Genomic DNA, 17,318 nt, shown 5'->3' on the forward strand with positions numbered 1-17,318 from the left:
CAGCTTCTTTTGTTTTTATGAGTGCTAACAACAACGTATTGGTACAACACTGCCACCAATTGTACGGGAGTATGAACAGACAGATAGACCCGAGGAGAGGGTGGGGCCAGCGACCAATGACATCTGCTGGCACCCTAAAACATATCAGGCAATCCGCTGCAAAATATGATGAAATATTTTGCTAACGATCAATGCATCATATTGATTTGGTAAATTGGTTAGCAGGGGCGGAGGTAATGAATGACAACTAGCTACTCAAACTACAGTGTTCTAAACATCTTCTAATGAACTTGGCCTCATTCAGCAGAGTTTTCCCACAATTTGAGATGTAGTTACCCACATCAATTTTTTCAGACATGTTTTCTTAAATTATTCCAGTCTACTGATCTACATTTTGATGCAGATTGTCACTAATGTGGATCTCTCTGGCCTCTTGTCTGTCTCAGCAACTGTCACAAGACAGACTATTTTAAATACAGTCAAACACAGGGTTATAAGAGACATTTATGAAAATAACTACTGTGGTTAGCATTATATTCAAATCATGTACATTCTGTGTTTAGTTAATCGTCTTTTAATTCAGGTTTAAAATGATTAAAAAATACCCTAAAGTTCACTGTTTCAACACCCTAATAGCATTTGGTACAGTAAAGTTTATTCTAGAGCCATAAAATATCCTGCCTCACCCAAAGAAAATTTTGATTATAGATTATATTGACTTACCAGCATGATGAAAGATGCCATGCTCAAAACCACTGAGGTAGATAGAATACTCACAAGTGTACTTCCTCTCAATAGTCTTTCTATCTGGAGGTTGTTATTTTGTTTTTGTTCCTCCATTTTTCCTTTCATCCAGAAGATGGGAAAACAAATTTTCACTTGTTTTTTGTTTTTAGTTTGCCAGACTGAATTGAACAACTAAATGAACCGATGATACACAGACCAACTACATCTCAGGGGGAAATATTGTACTTTTTACTTGACTACATTTATCTGTCAGCTTGAGTTACAAATTTACAAATTAAGATTTTTACACAGAAAACATTTTAACAGTATATGATGTTTTGTAAAGTAATAATTAAACTACCCAACAGCACAGCTACAACGATTTGTCCATAAATCAATTAGTCGACTGACAGAAAATTAATTTAAATTATTTAACTATTTAAATTATTTTTCATGTAAAAACATTTCAGCTTAATATATGTGAAGATTTCCTAATTTGTAATGTATTCAATAAAAAAAAGTTTTGAACTGTTAGTTGTACAAATCAAGCATATGAAGGTGCCACTTTGGACTCTGGGTAATTGTGACAGCATTTCTTACTTTCTTCAGAATTTTTACAAACTAAACCATCAATTGTGAAACTAATCAGCAGATTGCTAATCAATAATGAAATTAATCATTAGCTGCAGTCCTATACAAAATAGTAAAAACTGGCTCCACTTCAACCAACTACAGCAGAAAAATCCTGCTTTTGTACTCATGCATGTGTAATTATAATCTAATGATATCATGTAAGAGTATAACAGTGACACATTTTCCTGGTTACGGGCGACTTACATCTTCGTTGCATGCCTTTTACTTGAAGCAGTATTTTTACATTGTGGTTTTAAATAAAGGATTTTGGTACTTTTAGTAGTACTACATACTATTTCTTACACCCAACCTGCTGTCTGGATGAGTCGCTGCTTGGTTTGTATGCCGCCGCTGTGGCGGAACTACATAAAGACAGGAAAAGGAGTTTCCACCCGGACAGGTGTTCCGTGTGCACCTCCTCCTGCACTGTGGTGCTTCATACAGATGTATTGTTGTGAAGTTTGTTTTGCGGTGGATTGATAAGAGTTTCTGCATTCACAACATCGTTAAGCTGTGCCGCTGCTCTCTTATCTGACCTGGTAAAACAAATATGACGCTCGGCTGAAACATTATTCATCACAATATTATATCATCTTATCATCTCCATCTATTTGTATATTACTGAACTTGCATGGTTTCTTTTGCTTGTATTATTTTGGTATTTTTTTTACTTGCTATGTTAATCTAAAACGTCAAATCGTTTTATTTCTCCAAATTTCAAGTCGTACTGTCAGATGTGTATATTTTGGACCATTTCTTAACCATGTTTTGTTATTATTGTGCATATACGCATGCAGTTTGCAGATGCTCACACATTTTATTTTTAGTCTCTGTAAGTTTCCGTATAACACTCGTCTAAATAACCTAGATGCACCTCGGTACTAACATACTGTCAGTTGTGTTTTTCACCTGCAAATATCCACATCAACTTACAGTCTGAGCCTGACCCAGTACTGGATTTTTAGGGCAGATATTAATACCAATATTCAAGAGTCAAAAATTCTAGTATTGATTTATCAACTGATATTCATCCTTTAACTGTATAAAATCCAAAATGACATCAGAGAACTGAAACACTGAACTTTTACTGGTATTTTAATATTTAATATTTATAAATAAAAAAATATGGAACAGTTTGAATCAAGAAAACCAATAAAATACACATAAAATACCTCCTGTAAAAAAAAAAAAAATTGAACAACATATAAGTCGATACCAGTGTAGACCAATATCCCTGTGCTGGACTGATGTTAGGCCGGTAATATTGGCGAGTTGATATGTGTCTGATTGGTTCTACTTACAGTTAAATCTGTCTCTGGGTTTCCTGTTATAAACAACATTTAATCACCACCAGATTGGTAGAATAAGTTCGCTCAAACCCTCCAGGTTTCATGGATATCAGTTGGTATAAGACTCTTAGCAAACTGGTGAGGAATTAAAACAGGTGAAATCAGGGTAAAATTTCAGTTGTATAATATTGTGCTTGGCTTTTTCTGTGTGGTTGCACACCCAGTCTGTCAGTTCAGGCTGTAAACACCTGTTACGACTGACTGGTAGGACTGCAACTAATGATTACTTTAATTAATATTTAATCTGTTGGTAATTTTCATGATTAACTGATTAATTGTTTTGTCTATAAAATGGCAAAAATGCTTTTCAAGCACATCTGCAGACATCTTGCTTCTTTTGTCCTACCGTCCAAAACCCAAACACTCTCAATTGCTGCAGGTCTGTTGACCAGTGGTTTTACTTCAGACTTGTTCAGCTGATATTTGAACTCTGTGTCTCTGCTCAGGCATGTCTCAAGACAGTCAACATGGCAAGTGGACCATCTCCAGCAGTGATGATGATGATGACGAGGCTCTTCCTCCCTCTGGATCTACAGCATCTGCTCCCCATCGGTCCGTCTCTACCCCCAGCCCCAAACTGGAACCAGTAACATCCACTGTGGAGGTGAAACCTGAACCAGCTAACACCCCTGTATCCTCACTTCTTATTGGCTCTGAGGCCAGACAGTCAGCTGCCATGAACCAGTCAAATCCAGTGAAGTATGAAAGAAGTCCGTCACTGGCTGGAAAGCGGAAGAAGGAGGTGTCGGACGGCTCAGGCTGGGCTCTGTCAGACAGTGATGATGATGATGGAGATGTGAAGGGGAAGAATGTCAGTAACTTACCAAAGAAGCCTCCGAGCCCCAAAACAAAGAAAGCGAAGGTGGAGAATGAGCGTCCTCCAAGTCCCCACGGTCGGACGTACTACATCGATGAGCCGGCTGACTTCTTTGAGACCAGCGTCCCTCATCTAGATGACATCTACAGGTTCTACCTCAACAAAGTGACAGGCCTCGACAAAAAGTATAACAGTGGAGCTTTGCACATCAGAGGTGAGAAGAAAAGAACAGAGCATTTGAATCTTTGACATCGCTCACTGCAAATTTTCTCCAGGCACTTAATTGCTCCAGTGGAGTTCAGTGGCCAGCGGTAAACAGCTGTTTGTGTCATCCCAATCCAATGACAGAGTAAAAATAATAATCCTGTCCCACCTCAGTCCCGGAAGAATGGCTCCCGTTCTTCCCGTCCCGTTCCCTTCAATCCACAGTCAAATGTATGCAAAAAACTGATGCATTGTTATTATGATTTGGCTCCTGCCAGCTCCCACTGACTTGTCCTATCCTAGTCCCACGATCAGTAGTGAAATGGACTCCCATCCTGTGGGACACAGTATTCATATATCTGTCTAATAATATTAGTTATGTGAAATAATATTTGCCTGCTAATATGTACCTTTCTCTTTCATTTAGACATTCTCTCTCCATTGTTTGGTACCCTGAAAGAATCTGTTCAGGTGAGTAACAGTAAAAACTCTCGAAACAGTTAGAGATGCACCAATCCACTTCAAACAGATACCTAAATTTAGTTATCTGCCAATACTGGAATGTTGGCTTTACTCACGTTATAAGTTGCTGTCTTGTTTTCTGTGTTTCAAGACCAAAATACTGTATCTCATGCTAAGGACATGTTGAGTTAGCTGTTGAACTGTTACTAGCTCACAGAGTTGCAGACTGTCTCACTTTACATCACAGTGGGTTCACAGTTCAGGTATAGACTTTGGGTTTAAAATTACATTACTACATATTTGTAATTCATAACATAAGATCAGAGTTTGAAATCTGAATCGGTACGTGGATTGGTGATGTCAGTTGGATAAGTGAATAACATCAGCATCTGCACTCTAGATTTTGGATAGCGTTATATCGTGATATGTCTGAAGTGTTGTCTTTTCCTGGTTTTAAAGGCTGCATTATAGTTAAGTGATGTCATTTTGAGAATTTACTAGACTGTTCCAGCTGATCTATTATTTGCCTTTACTCACTTAGGCATTATATCCACATTACTGATGATTATTTAGAAAATAATCTCACATTTTGTGAAAGCACCAATAGTTATCCTTGTAAAATTGTTGCAATATAATACAAAAAACTTATTTTATCCCCTCAGCCACTTCCACCCTTTGGAGTACACAACACATCAGTCACAACTTACACAATCAATAATTATCGATATCGACCGATATGAAACGTCACTATCGTGATAGGTTTTTTCGCTATATCGCCCAGGCCTACTCAATACACATATTGGATCAGATCAGTCCCGACTCTGTCCTGTTTTGGTAGCTTATTTGTTCCAGACAAACAGCTGTTAAGTAACTGCTGTGAAATTTTGTACATAAATTCCTGGTCCCCGGAAGATGTTTTCTTCTGTCTTCTGTCAGATGTTTTATTAAGACACATTGCCATTAAATTTCGTGCTGTTCACGTTCCCCCACAGGATTTCTTGACTTTTCATCAGGTCAGAAATAAAATTTGTGTTTTAAATTCAACTGTACTCTGTGTTCAGTACTAAGCAAATGTTAATATGCTAACACACGAAACTAAGATGAGAAAACATAGCAGGCACATACCTTCTGAACACCAGCATATTAGCATTATGTGCTGATATTAGCATTTAGCATGAAGCTCCATTGTGATGAAGTACAGTCTTACAGCTAGCTGTTACCATGGTTATAAATTACAGTGATGCTAACGGCTCATCTACAGTAATAGCATCTTGTTTACATCTTTCTAACAGGTATAGAAGCAGCTTTGTCCATTAATACCAGTATACTGTCTTTCTTCACAGTTTAACTACTGCTTTGATATTGCCTGGATGGTTAATCAGTATCCAGCAGAGTTTAGGTAAGTTTTTTTTCTTCTTTGCGTGCATCACATTATCATAAACATGTCTCCATTTTTCTGCCAATGTCCACATTATATAGTTGACAGCGCCCTCTAGGGTATCATTGCTTGTATGTGAGACGTTTTCTCATGATGTTGAATAAATTAACTGGAGAAAGTCAGAAAGATCTTTAATAAACTCTCTTGTTGCAACATGAATTACTGCTGTTTGCAACTCTGCAGCTCGACAGTGACTCCTGATTAAAAGGAGATAAATGTCTAAATCCATCTGGTAGGAATTTAGATGTTTACATGGTGAGGTCTGGGGTTTTTCAAACGTGGCTTTCTTAAGGCTCTTACTGGTGTTGTTGTATTTATGTCCAATTGTAGTTGTGAAACTTGATCTTTGTATTCCCTGTGATTATTAAGGTTCCACAGATTTAATTCTTTTCAGGGTGGAAAATCCTATGGAAATGCAATTAAACCATCATGGGACACTGAATCCTCTGATTCAGATCTGGATAATGTCATTTGTTTATTTGTGTAATCATTAAATGAAGGTGATACACTACATTTATTTAATTATAGGGGAATCAACATTTAAATGAAAAATACTGGAAAATGCAAATAGAAAAAAGTAATGCTGCTGGTGACAATCCGGTGAAACATTCCCAGTCCTTAATCCTTGGTTTTGGGTTGTGTTTAAGGGATCGTCCAGTTCTGATTGTCCATGGAGATAAGAGGGAGGCCAAGGCCCGGCTGGTGCAGCAGGCACAGCCTTTTCCACATGTTCGATTCTGCCAGGTACGGACAGATGCACCACCACTGCATCACGACAGTTTCTCTGAAGTGCAATTTGGCTGATCTGTAAAGTAGGATCGTCTGGGGAAATGCCTGTTTGAGGCTCTGGATTTCTCTTTAAATGGGATTAATGTGTGTGATTTTTTTTTCCTGACAGGCCAAGCTGGATATTGCTTTTGGAACTCACCACACGTAAGCATTTCTTTCCCTGCATGGTATTATTATTTTCCTGACGCTGTCAAACTGAAACATACTGGTTTTGACCAGTTTGACAGTCTGTTGAATCTGCATTTACAAATTGCTTGTCATTCATGAACTTCATGAACATTTGCCTGTTTTTGAGACTCTCCTGCTGTGGTTCAAAACTGCATGTTGAATTATCTGTAGCCAGTCAGATGGCTTCTTCTGATTCAGCCAGTCATGTAAGCATAGATTTGACAATTGATTTAATGTGATCACATAGCATAACATCTGCGCAGATGTTTGTAGATATATAAATGTAACAACATCTAAATATATATCTGTGGATTTCTCCCACATTTACTGAAAACAATAAATATTTGCATGTGCATCAAAATTAATCAAGAAATATTATTTTATCTGTGGATTAGTTTTACATTTTCATACAACAATATATACTTTGTTGTAGGGAGGGAGTTGTTTATATATAAATTGGTAGATACATTTGTGAATCCTTCTGTATGCATTCATTAACATTAAGAGTCCATAAAGGTGAGGGTGCTCCCTAACTGTCTGTGACACATTTACATTTAGCATTTACATTGCAGATATTACAGGTGTTGGAGTGTATATGTTGTTGTTATATAATGCAGAAAATCATTGTGTGCTGTTTTGTAGGAAGATGATGTTGCTGTGGTATGAAGAAGGTTTCAGAGTCATTATTCTGACGTCCAACATGATCAGAGCTGACTGGTACCAGAAAACACAGGGGTGAGTCTTTGTTTGTTGCACATCATCCAGATATAATGTTTGGTTATGAAAATGTCCCTGAACATATCATTTCCAAACCAGGATGTGGATGAGCCCCCTGTTTCCACGGTTACCAGAGGGCAGCGGTGCGAGCGCAGGTGAGTCGCCAACCTTCTTTAAGAGGGACCTGCTGGAGTACCTGGCCTCATACCGTGCGCCAGAACTCGAGGAGTGGATCCAACGAATCAAAGAGCACGACCTGTCAGAGACCAGGTAAACATGAGGCATGTGCAGTTACACATACATACACACATCTGACACAGACATGATAGTAGACTTGTTTGATATCAAATTGTCTTCTATTATCAGGGTTTATTTGGTGGGCTCAACACCAGGGAGGTATGTTGGCTCAGACATGGAGCGCTGGGGTCACCTGAGGCTGAGGAAGGTAAAGATTTCTCTTTGCTTCTACTCTGCTCATCTCCCTCTTTCCCTTCTAACTAGTAAAGGGATAGTTTGGATTATTTGAAGTAAAGTTGTATGAGGTACTTATCCATAGTCAGTGTATTACCTACAGTAGATGGTGGTCAGCACACACACAGTTTAGAAAGGCAGCAGGAGTAATGGTGTAGGAAGCTAAGCAATGTACTGCTGTGCACTGGGTCAGCAGCAAAATGCTTTTTAACCACATAAAAAAGGTCCACCTGAAAAAAATCATGACCAGTTTAAGTGTACACTAGCTTTACAATGCTGTGAGATAGCCTTGTCCAACAGAAAACTACGGTTATGTAAGCCTGCTCCCCAAAGCTGCCAGACTCCTTTGGTAAAAACGGTAATTTTACCTTGTAGAACACAAGTTGGTTGTCTACTGCTGACTCACTTAGTTAGTTAGTTTGCTTTATTGTGTGACTTCAGTTTTTCTCAAGAGTTATGGATTCACCAAAGTCACACAATAACACAAAAAAAAACTAACCAATCAAGACAGCCAGCGGTAGACCAGCAGCTCCTGAAATAACTGCTTCGATAGCAAGAGAGAAGGATATTTGGCTTATATAAAGTTGCTAAAGGGCTGTCTGACAGCAAAATAAAGAAGTGAAATTATTCTAAATAAAACATACACTTAAACTGATATTGACTTTTTTAGATGGGCCCTTTTTAGGTGGCAGAAATATGTTTTGCTGCTGGCCCAGTCCATAGTAGTTCATAGCTAAGTAGGAACTACTTTTTTTCAGCAGTGGAATCTACCGGAACTACTTTCTTTTCTACTAGACAGAAAGTAGTTCTTATCTGAAACTGCTCACAACAAAGTCTGTGGATTGTCTTTAGAAAGCAGGTCATGATTTTTTCACATGTATTTTTTGGGGGCTTTAAGCACCACAAGCTGACATTTTATATCAGAGAGAGGGCAGACATCTCTATGACCAATTTCTTCAAAACTCTGGGACTCACACCAAAAAAGTCTAGATGGATAAAAAGCACTACAGGCCAGAGGAAAAATATGCATTTTTGATTTTGAGATGAACTGTCCCTTTAAGCATTTTTCTTACTTCTTACTACTGACTTTTGAGCTTTGCTGTTGAATTTGGTGGTCCCTCACATGGTCATACCATTTTATATCTTTAAGTGATATATTATGCTTGTATGGGAATGCATTGGAAAATAATGGACTTTTCTGTAATCATCTCCACTCTGTTAAGTTTAGATGCTTGTGGCAAAACACTGACACCTGAAATGTTTGCATACTTGACCAGTATTGAAAAATTAGGAAAAAAATATTCAGTAAGCTCACATGGATGCTGAGGAAAGGATAATGGGAATTCAGCAGTTGAACACATAAACACGTCTTTACACAGCTGCTTAACTTTGGAAAATGGTCAACAGGAAACAGGTGAATTAGAAAAATATCTAAATGTTGCCAGTATATTGCAACTAAAAATAAAGAACATTGCAAGACAGTGACAGGACTTTCAAATGTCATGAAATGTAGTTCATCTCTTTCTTCTTTCATCAGCTGCTGTATGAACACACAAATCCTGTTCCCGACGGGGAAAGGTGGCCTGTGATTGGCCAGTTCTCCAGCATCGGCTCTATGGGACTGGATAAGACCAAATGGTTGGCAGGGGAATTTCAGCGCACCATGACCACACTGGGGAAATCCTCTCTTCGCCCAGACCCCCCCATCCACTTGGTACGTTCCTCCAACACAAACTCAGTGTGGTTTGTTGCTTGTGTGATGCTGCATTCAAATGCTCTGAGAAAGATGACACAAAACAATACAATACAAATGAGGTTTGCTGTGACCGCTGCAGCTGCTCTTATCATTATGTTTTTTAACAGTGAATAGCATTTGCCTCAATATTCATTTTGGGGTCATAGGTTAACACTTCCTCTCAGTCGCTGTAGGACATTTGATCACCTAAAACCAATGTGTAAAGAGTTACAGACATAATAATGCTTGATAGAAAATTTAACCCCTCCCTGCCCCACTGGCATTACTGACTCTCTCAGGTTTCTGTCAAATGTAGAAATGTATTTCAGACAGTAGGCAATAAGTCAATTTAATAAATTAAGGTGAGACTATATAATTTTTGAGAAGAAATAACACATTCTTCTTTTTTATATATGAAAAGCTTTGTAGACTGTAGACTGTCTGTCTGACTGGCTGTAATTAGTCAGCACCAGGACCCAATGCAAGATTATCAAACCGGGTCCTGCCCATCACAATCAGACGTAATATCATGCAATGTCAGTAGTGAATGAAAGAAGTGAAAACATGCTGTATTAAAATGTCCAACAACAGCGAAATGCACTGCTGGATATAGAGGAGGAGTCATAATAGTAAGGCCAAGATAGTGGTTCTTTCCTTCTCGCATAAAAAAACTAACTGGTGGCAGCGCATCTTTACATGGATGAAAAATATAGAGGTTGACAAATGACGGTCGCCTGCACACAGATGAAAAGTAACAGGTGACAACGCACCTTAAAACAGTTGAGAATACAGTAAACTCTGACGGTGCACCTTCATTCTTTATGTCTACATGTTGGCATTAGCAAATAAAAAAACATAAGTGTATAGGTTGATTATTTGTCAGATAAAATAATAAATAAGTTCTGGTTCTCTCTCCTTAATACATCCATGGAAACAACTTGTGCTGCTTGTCTTTCTGAAACTTTAAGAAAGAAAACTATTTTTGGAAGCTGCTCGTTTCTCACTTACTTGCTGCCTTGACATTTCTAACTTGTCTCTTTATTTTCCCTCGCAATATCTGTGCATGTCCGTAACTACAATAACCCAGAATTCCACATGGACACAATTTTTGTACATGAAAAATATGTAAACTTAACTTAGTCAGTGAACTATAAGCTTGTATGTAAAACTTATTTTGTTTTATTGTACTGGTATTTATTTGGTGAATGACATCAAGTATGTGACACCATGAACTAAGGGTCTTGACCAGATAAGCACTGTAAATGCCATCTTATGAAATTATATTAGAAATCAATGATAACAAATGACAGTGACAATAACACTCTTTTCAAGTGATATTGGAAAGTCATATAAAGATGAGGTTTCTTTCCTGTGTAGCTTATTGTTGGAGCCTTGTGTGCATGAGAGTTAGATCGATATAAAAGACAGAGCTGTAGGTGTAAACATACGCTGCTGTAAATGTAAACATAGTTGCTGTAAATGTAAACATAACTGCAGTAAATGTATACAAACTGCTTTAGCTCTAAACAAAAAAATGTAAACATAAAAAATACAGAACACATGAGCCATAAAACGGTTAAGTTCAGTGGTTTTGTTGCTATAACCTTAGTTGGTCTGGTATGATGAGTTTGTGGGTTCTAATGTTAACAAACTTATAGATATTTCTCAGTAACTTTACTGACCTGATGACTTTTCTGTATTTGTGCTGTGGTTCTTGGCGTTAACCTTTGTCCTGTAACTGCCATGTTTGGCCACAGTTCAGGAAAACTTGCACAGGTTTTCTTTAATATGATTTTTTTAAAAAAAGGATTTCTTAAAGAAGTTGATAATGAGTTGATATTTTGCAGCTGTATCCATCAGTTGAGGACGTGAGGACTAGTTTAGAGGGTTATCCAGGTGAGTAATGTTTTTTGTATATTTGAAAATTAATTTATTAATATCTTATGTGTTATAGAGATTACATTCAAATAAAAACAACCTTTATTAAATACAGGTACATTTTTGATTATGTATCATTTTATTTAATAATCCACCTTAAACATCGGTGTTTCACTGATTGCTTGACTGATCTAGCCTTTGATTCTTTAGTGACTGACTGTTGTGTGTTTGGTAGTGATGTACATCTCTTCTGTCCTCCAGCGGGAGGCTCTCTTCCCTACAGCATCCAGACAGCTCAGAAACAACTCTGGCTCCACTCCTTCTTCCAGTAAGTTCACCTCCACCAATCAAGATCTGTTGTACTGGTGCTTCTCTGTCATATCACTTCTGTGAAATCAGGCCATGATTTTCATTTTCATTCACACTGCACAGGTTCTACACCTAAACTGCATGAGCATTTTACATTCTGCTGGAAATTATGGGACACAGCTGCGCACAAGCTGATTTTAGATCAGCAAAGACCTGCAGTTCACACAGCCCTGTTCATTGTTATACGTTCCCTACAGTTAAATCCAGATGAAAATTCTCTTGTCTGCGTGTGTGTCTGCGTGTAGCCGTTGGAAGGCGAATGCGACAGGGAGGAGTCACGCCATGCCCCACATCAAGACATACATGAGGGCGTCATCAGATTTCACTCAGCTTGCCTGGTTTCTTGTCACAAGGTACGTGTGCTCGCTTCATATTTGTTCATTTTTATCATGTGAAATGATATATGTGTATTTATTTGCATATGTAATTTTTCTTTTTTCTCCATTTAATATAATAAAATAATAAATAATAATTTTAATTTGTACCTAATATGTAATTTTCAATATCTTAATGTTGGTGATGGAACCAAAAATAAAACCAATCATGAAAATTTTGTGAATTGTGGTTGTGTATGCGTTGTATTATGTTTCTCATCAGTTTGTCAGTTTAACAGACAACACTGTCGGTGATTCTTATTTTAGCACCCTACTAAAAATTAAACGGTTGATAATTTTTGATTGTTTATGTGGTGAAATCATCCTGTTCTTATCCACACAACATTAAAGCGTGTGTGTTTCTGTGTGTGTTTCAGTGCCAACCTGTCCAAAGCAGCGTGGGGTGCACTGGAGAAGAACAACACTCAGGTGATGGTCCGCTCATACGAGCTGGGGGTCCTCTATGTGCCGTCCGCCTTTGTAAGAACAACACACACGGACAAACAGCAGCTCGGCACAAACATGTCATTCTTCATCCAATAATACACACCTCGAAATGTTTTCATCCTTCAAACATATGACAGTGTAAAAGAAAAAAAAAGTATTACATGTGCTGAATAATGATATAAATTGAAACATAGCTGGTGTGTGATAATATGTAATGTGATGGTTGTCTTCTTCCAGAACATGAAGACCTTCCCCGTTCACAAAAATCCATTTCCTGTCTCCTCCTCCTCCTCTTCCTCTGGTTTCCCTGTGCCTTTTGACCTCCCTCCTACATGCTACTCTCCTAAAGGTACAGAAGTGTGTGTGGATGAAATCTTCTATATGTATTTATGAACAGACTGAATTATTTTTATACTTTTTTGGTCAGTCAGTGAGTATTTCACTCAAGCTGAAAGTTTAGACTCTGATCATAGTAGACGAGGTCAGGATTACTCAGGGTGGTTTCTCTTGGAATATGATAAAATAGTATTTTTCCTCTGGCCTGTAGTTTTATTTATCCATCTAGATCAGGGCTGTCAATGTCTGTGGTTATGTTATGTGTCCCTAAACACTCAAAAAAAGGGTCTGTCAAGAGGCATTTATCAGTTACTGACTCTGGGAAAGTGGGAAAACAGCAAGATTCCCCAAAACTACTACTGTATCTCTGAACTAGCGCCTTTATCAAATCACACACATTTAGGTTATTCTACATAATTTTCTTTTAATGTAACATTTGTCCCCTGAAACAGTTTGCAGACCTCATAGGGAAGGCCCCTAATATCGGCCGTAGAGATGTCTGCCTTCTTTCAAATATAATGGAAGCAGATAGTTGTTAGCGGGTGTAGATCAGTAGAAAGAAAATAGTTCCTACATGAAACTGCTCAAAACAAGGTCTGTGGATTATCTTGAGTAAATGGGTCATAATTTCCAGTAAGAAACATTTCTGTTGTTAGGTGTATTTTTTGACGCTGGCATTATATTGGAGAGAAGGCAGACATCTCTGTGGTCGATATTTCCAAAACAATGTAGATGAGGATAAACAGCACCGCAGGCCAGAAGAAAAACATGTATTTTTGATTTTGGAGTGAAAACTTTAGTTAAACCAGTCGTGCAGCAAAATTAGTTAGTGACATTTAGGTGAATTATACAACACCAACACAAGCAGTTTATACTCAAACCATCGCTGTAAAGAGGTTTAAGAAAACAGAATTTATTCCACAGAACACATTTTCAGATTAGTGTTAAACAGTAACCTGTCAACTAAACTGACAGTGACAGCCTAGTTTGAAACTTGATATAGAACATAAATAATTTCTAGGGAGTTGTGGCATATTGTTGAACTTAGATAGACCTGAAGATAATTTTTTCTTGTGATTATTAGTTTTTGGAGTATGTTTTTATATTCTCTAATTAAGAAAACAATTCTAGATATGTTTTTTTTATAATCTGTTTTTCTTCTTCTTTTATGTATATTAAAGAGTGTTCCTAGTAAGAATGAAAATGTTGTGCATTTTCATTAACCGAACACATTAAAGGGACAATTCATCCCAAAATTAAAAATACTACTCGGGCCTGTAGTACTATTTATCCATCTAGATTTTTTGTGTGTGAGTTGCAGAGTTTTGGAGATATCAGCCATAGAAATGTCTGCCCTCTCTCCACTGTAATGGAACTAAATGGCACTTGGCTGATAGGGCTGAAACCGCCAAAAATACATTTGAATTTTTTTTTTTTAATAGTGTCTGTTTCCAGAAATCATGACCCAGTTACTCAAGATAATCCACAGACCTCATTGCGAGCAGTTTCATGTAGGAACTATTTTCTTTCTGCAGTAGAATCTTTCTTTCTATTAGAAAAAAATGATTTTTCTCCTACATTCTTTCTTCTAGAAAGTAGTTCCTACATGAAACTGCTCACACCAAGGTGCATGGATTGTTTGTAGTAACTGGTCACCATTTTTGGAAAGAGACATTGCCCTTGGGTTTTCCAAATGTATTTTTTTGGCGCTTTGAGCACCACAAGCTGAGTGCCATCTAGGCCCATAATATTTGAGAGATGGCAGACATCTTCCTGGCCGATACAACAACTCACACCAAAACAAACTAGATGGATAAATAGCACTACCGGCCAGAGAATGAATGTGTATTTTTGATTTGGGGGTGAACTGTTCATTCATGATCAATAATTGCTTAATTGTTAATAATTAATACAATACAAAAGGCATATCCTTTGTCTTTTATTAAATGTCATTTCAGGTCTTTCACAGTCCAAGTTTGCAAGACTTGAGTGCATAAATGGCACGTACAAAAAATATATAAAAACAGAGACATGACTTATCTGAATAAAACTTGTCTCCTGTATGTCTTTGATTTTACTGTAAGCAGATATGAGCAAACACTCACACACACACACACACACACACACAAACACACACACACACACACACACACACACACACACACACACACACACACACACACACACACACACACACACTCATTTATCCCTGAAAATCTGCTCCTGATAGTCTCTGCAGTAGTCCATTTGAGATGGCAATTTCCATTAAAGCAGGTCTGGTCTCCATGAAATGATGTACCCAATCCTGAATTTTTCTGTTTGCATTTTATAGAGAAGATTAGAGAAGGTAGAGCAGGTCTCTCCATTGTGTAGTAATAATTTATAACAGATCTTCTAATGTTAGAGCCCCTGATTATAACCACTTCCTAGACACAGCTTGTTTTCTTCCAATAAGTAATATTCTCATTGGAAATCTATCCGTGTTAGTCTGAACATTCAGTGTTATAGTATCCATATACATTGTCAGAGCATCAATTAAAGTAATGATTTGAAATACAGTTTCCAAGACTTTATGAATTTCCCTCCAGCAGAAATTAAAAGTTTGAATAGACGTATGAATTTTTTGGACAGTCCTAAAATAAATGATGATGGTTGCCTTCATTTACTCCACATAACCTGCATTAATTCATTCTGATATCTCTTCTGGGCAGAGGTAATGAAAAATTTCATGACATTTTTCCACCCGAATTCCCTCCTTTTTCTCAATTTAAGTTTTATTCAGACAGTTCCAGCAGCACATTAGTTCCGTGAAACATTCATTCATGAAGCACCAACAATTTATATGAACAGAATAATCAAACAGTAGGGCTCTCGCTTGAAACGGCTGCTCTTGTCTGCCTGAAAACCTATGAGCTCCGGAGAAATGACATCATAAGTTAATACATTTTTAGTCGGTTAAATTTCAGTTAAATTCTTAATGACGATTAATCGATTGATTAATCATTATCATTTCTAGTTTCACAGGAGTTTTAATGGGTTTAAAATGATGACAAGGTCATCCTGACTAGATCAGATCTCATCAGACTCTGACTCTGCTGGGTTGAAAAGTGGTTGTAAAATGTTTGTATTCTTCTCATTAATGGCAGACATCAACAAAATCTTTCCCCCACACTGTCATCATCAGAGAGTGCTGTTTTACAATTATCATAATTCACTGTAGCCCCCGCTGAGCGCCGCAGCAGTACGCAGATTTGAATAATTCCACCACAGATGCTGAATTGATTAGTAGTTTTACAGCAGTTTTTCACTGTAGGTTTCTAGAGTTTAGTTACCAGAGAGGCTGAGATGCAGCATGGTCACCAGTCGTCTGCCAGGCTCATTTTATTTTCTGGTTCCAATAAAGAAACAAAGCTTTTAGTAATATGATCTAATAATGATTCTAAAATTAATTAATGTTTTATATCATTTACATTATTTCTGAAGCCATTTTAATGTAATTTCTTTTGAATGGGGTATGATTTAAAGTTGATGGGATCTATGAGATACCGCTTATATATTAATCTGAGGCGTCTGCTTCCACTTAAGACAGTGAATGAAGACACTGTTGCAGGCATAAATGCTGCCACTTTGTACAGTGTAATGTCCGTTTTATTTATGAAACCAAAGCACTCACATCTAATTTGACTGATCTCTTTTGTTTCTTTGTTTTCCAGATCAGCCTTGGATCTGGAACATTCCGTACAGCCAGGCTCCCGACACGCACGGCAACATCTGGGTTCCCTCCTGAACACACACACACACACACACACACACACACACACACACACACACACACACACACACACACACACACACACACACACACGTGTAGATCTCCCTATTACTTTAAAACTGATGTTTGTAACTGTACTATGTCTAGGTGTTAGTTGTCAGTAACATTTATTTTTATATTTTATACCAAACTGTAGATTCACATGTTTTCTATCAATAAATAGAAGAATGCTAACATTAGCCAGCTGTGATGTTATGTCTGCAAAATTGGATTTTAATGTGAAAGGACCTGCATACCTCATTAGTTGGGGTTAAACATTTATTGAATGATATTACATAAAGGACAAGTGTGTAGGATTTAGTGGCATCTAGCCTTGAACTTGCAGTTTGCAAACACCTCGCCTCACCCTCCCCTTCCAAATCTATAGGAAAATCTACGGTGGCTGCAAAAAACGTGAAAGGCCCTATCTAGAGCCAGTCTTTGGTTTGTCTGTTCTACAGACTTCTACTGTAGAAACATGGCAGCCTCTGTGGAAGAAGGCCCACACCCTCTGTAGATATGTAGGGCTGATTTTTAAAGGTAATTATTTTCAAGTAATTATGCAGTAATGAAAACATACATAAGATTATTATT

General features: G+C 37.6%; 1 protein-coding gene across 1 annotated transcript; it reads left to right on the forward strand.

Annotated features, from left to right (window-relative positions):
* The first annotated feature begins 1,764 nt into the window (after nt 1–1,764).
* On the forward strand, nt 1,765–16,924 carry tdp1 (tyrosyl-DNA phosphodiesterase 1). Its single transcript, XM_084725035.1, has 16 exons — nt 1,765–1,898; nt 3,155–3,739; nt 4,157–4,200; nt 5,535–5,590; nt 6,277–6,373; nt 6,528–6,562; nt 7,229–7,321; nt 7,403–7,573; nt 7,670–7,748; nt 9,312–9,488; nt 11,357–11,405; nt 11,649–11,715; nt 12,002–12,109; nt 12,508–12,610; nt 12,815–12,926; nt 16,627–16,924. Exons 2-16 carry the CDS (start codon nt 3,157–3,159, stop codon nt 16,698–16,700), a joined length of 1,848 nt encoding a protein of 615 aa, XP_084581161.1. The 5' UTR covers nt 1,765–1,898; nt 3,155–3,156; the 3' UTR covers nt 16,701–16,924.
* Nucleotides 16,925–17,318: the final 394 nt, after the last annotated feature.

The sequence above is a fragment of the Lutjanus erythropterus genome, chromosome 1, assembly GCF_056507025.1.
Source record: "Lutjanus erythropterus isolate fLutEry1 chromosome 1, fLutEry1.hap2, whole genome shotgun sequence".
Taxonomy (NCBI): Eukaryota; Metazoa; Chordata; class Actinopteri; order Lutjaniformes; family Lutjanidae; genus Lutjanus; species Lutjanus erythropterus.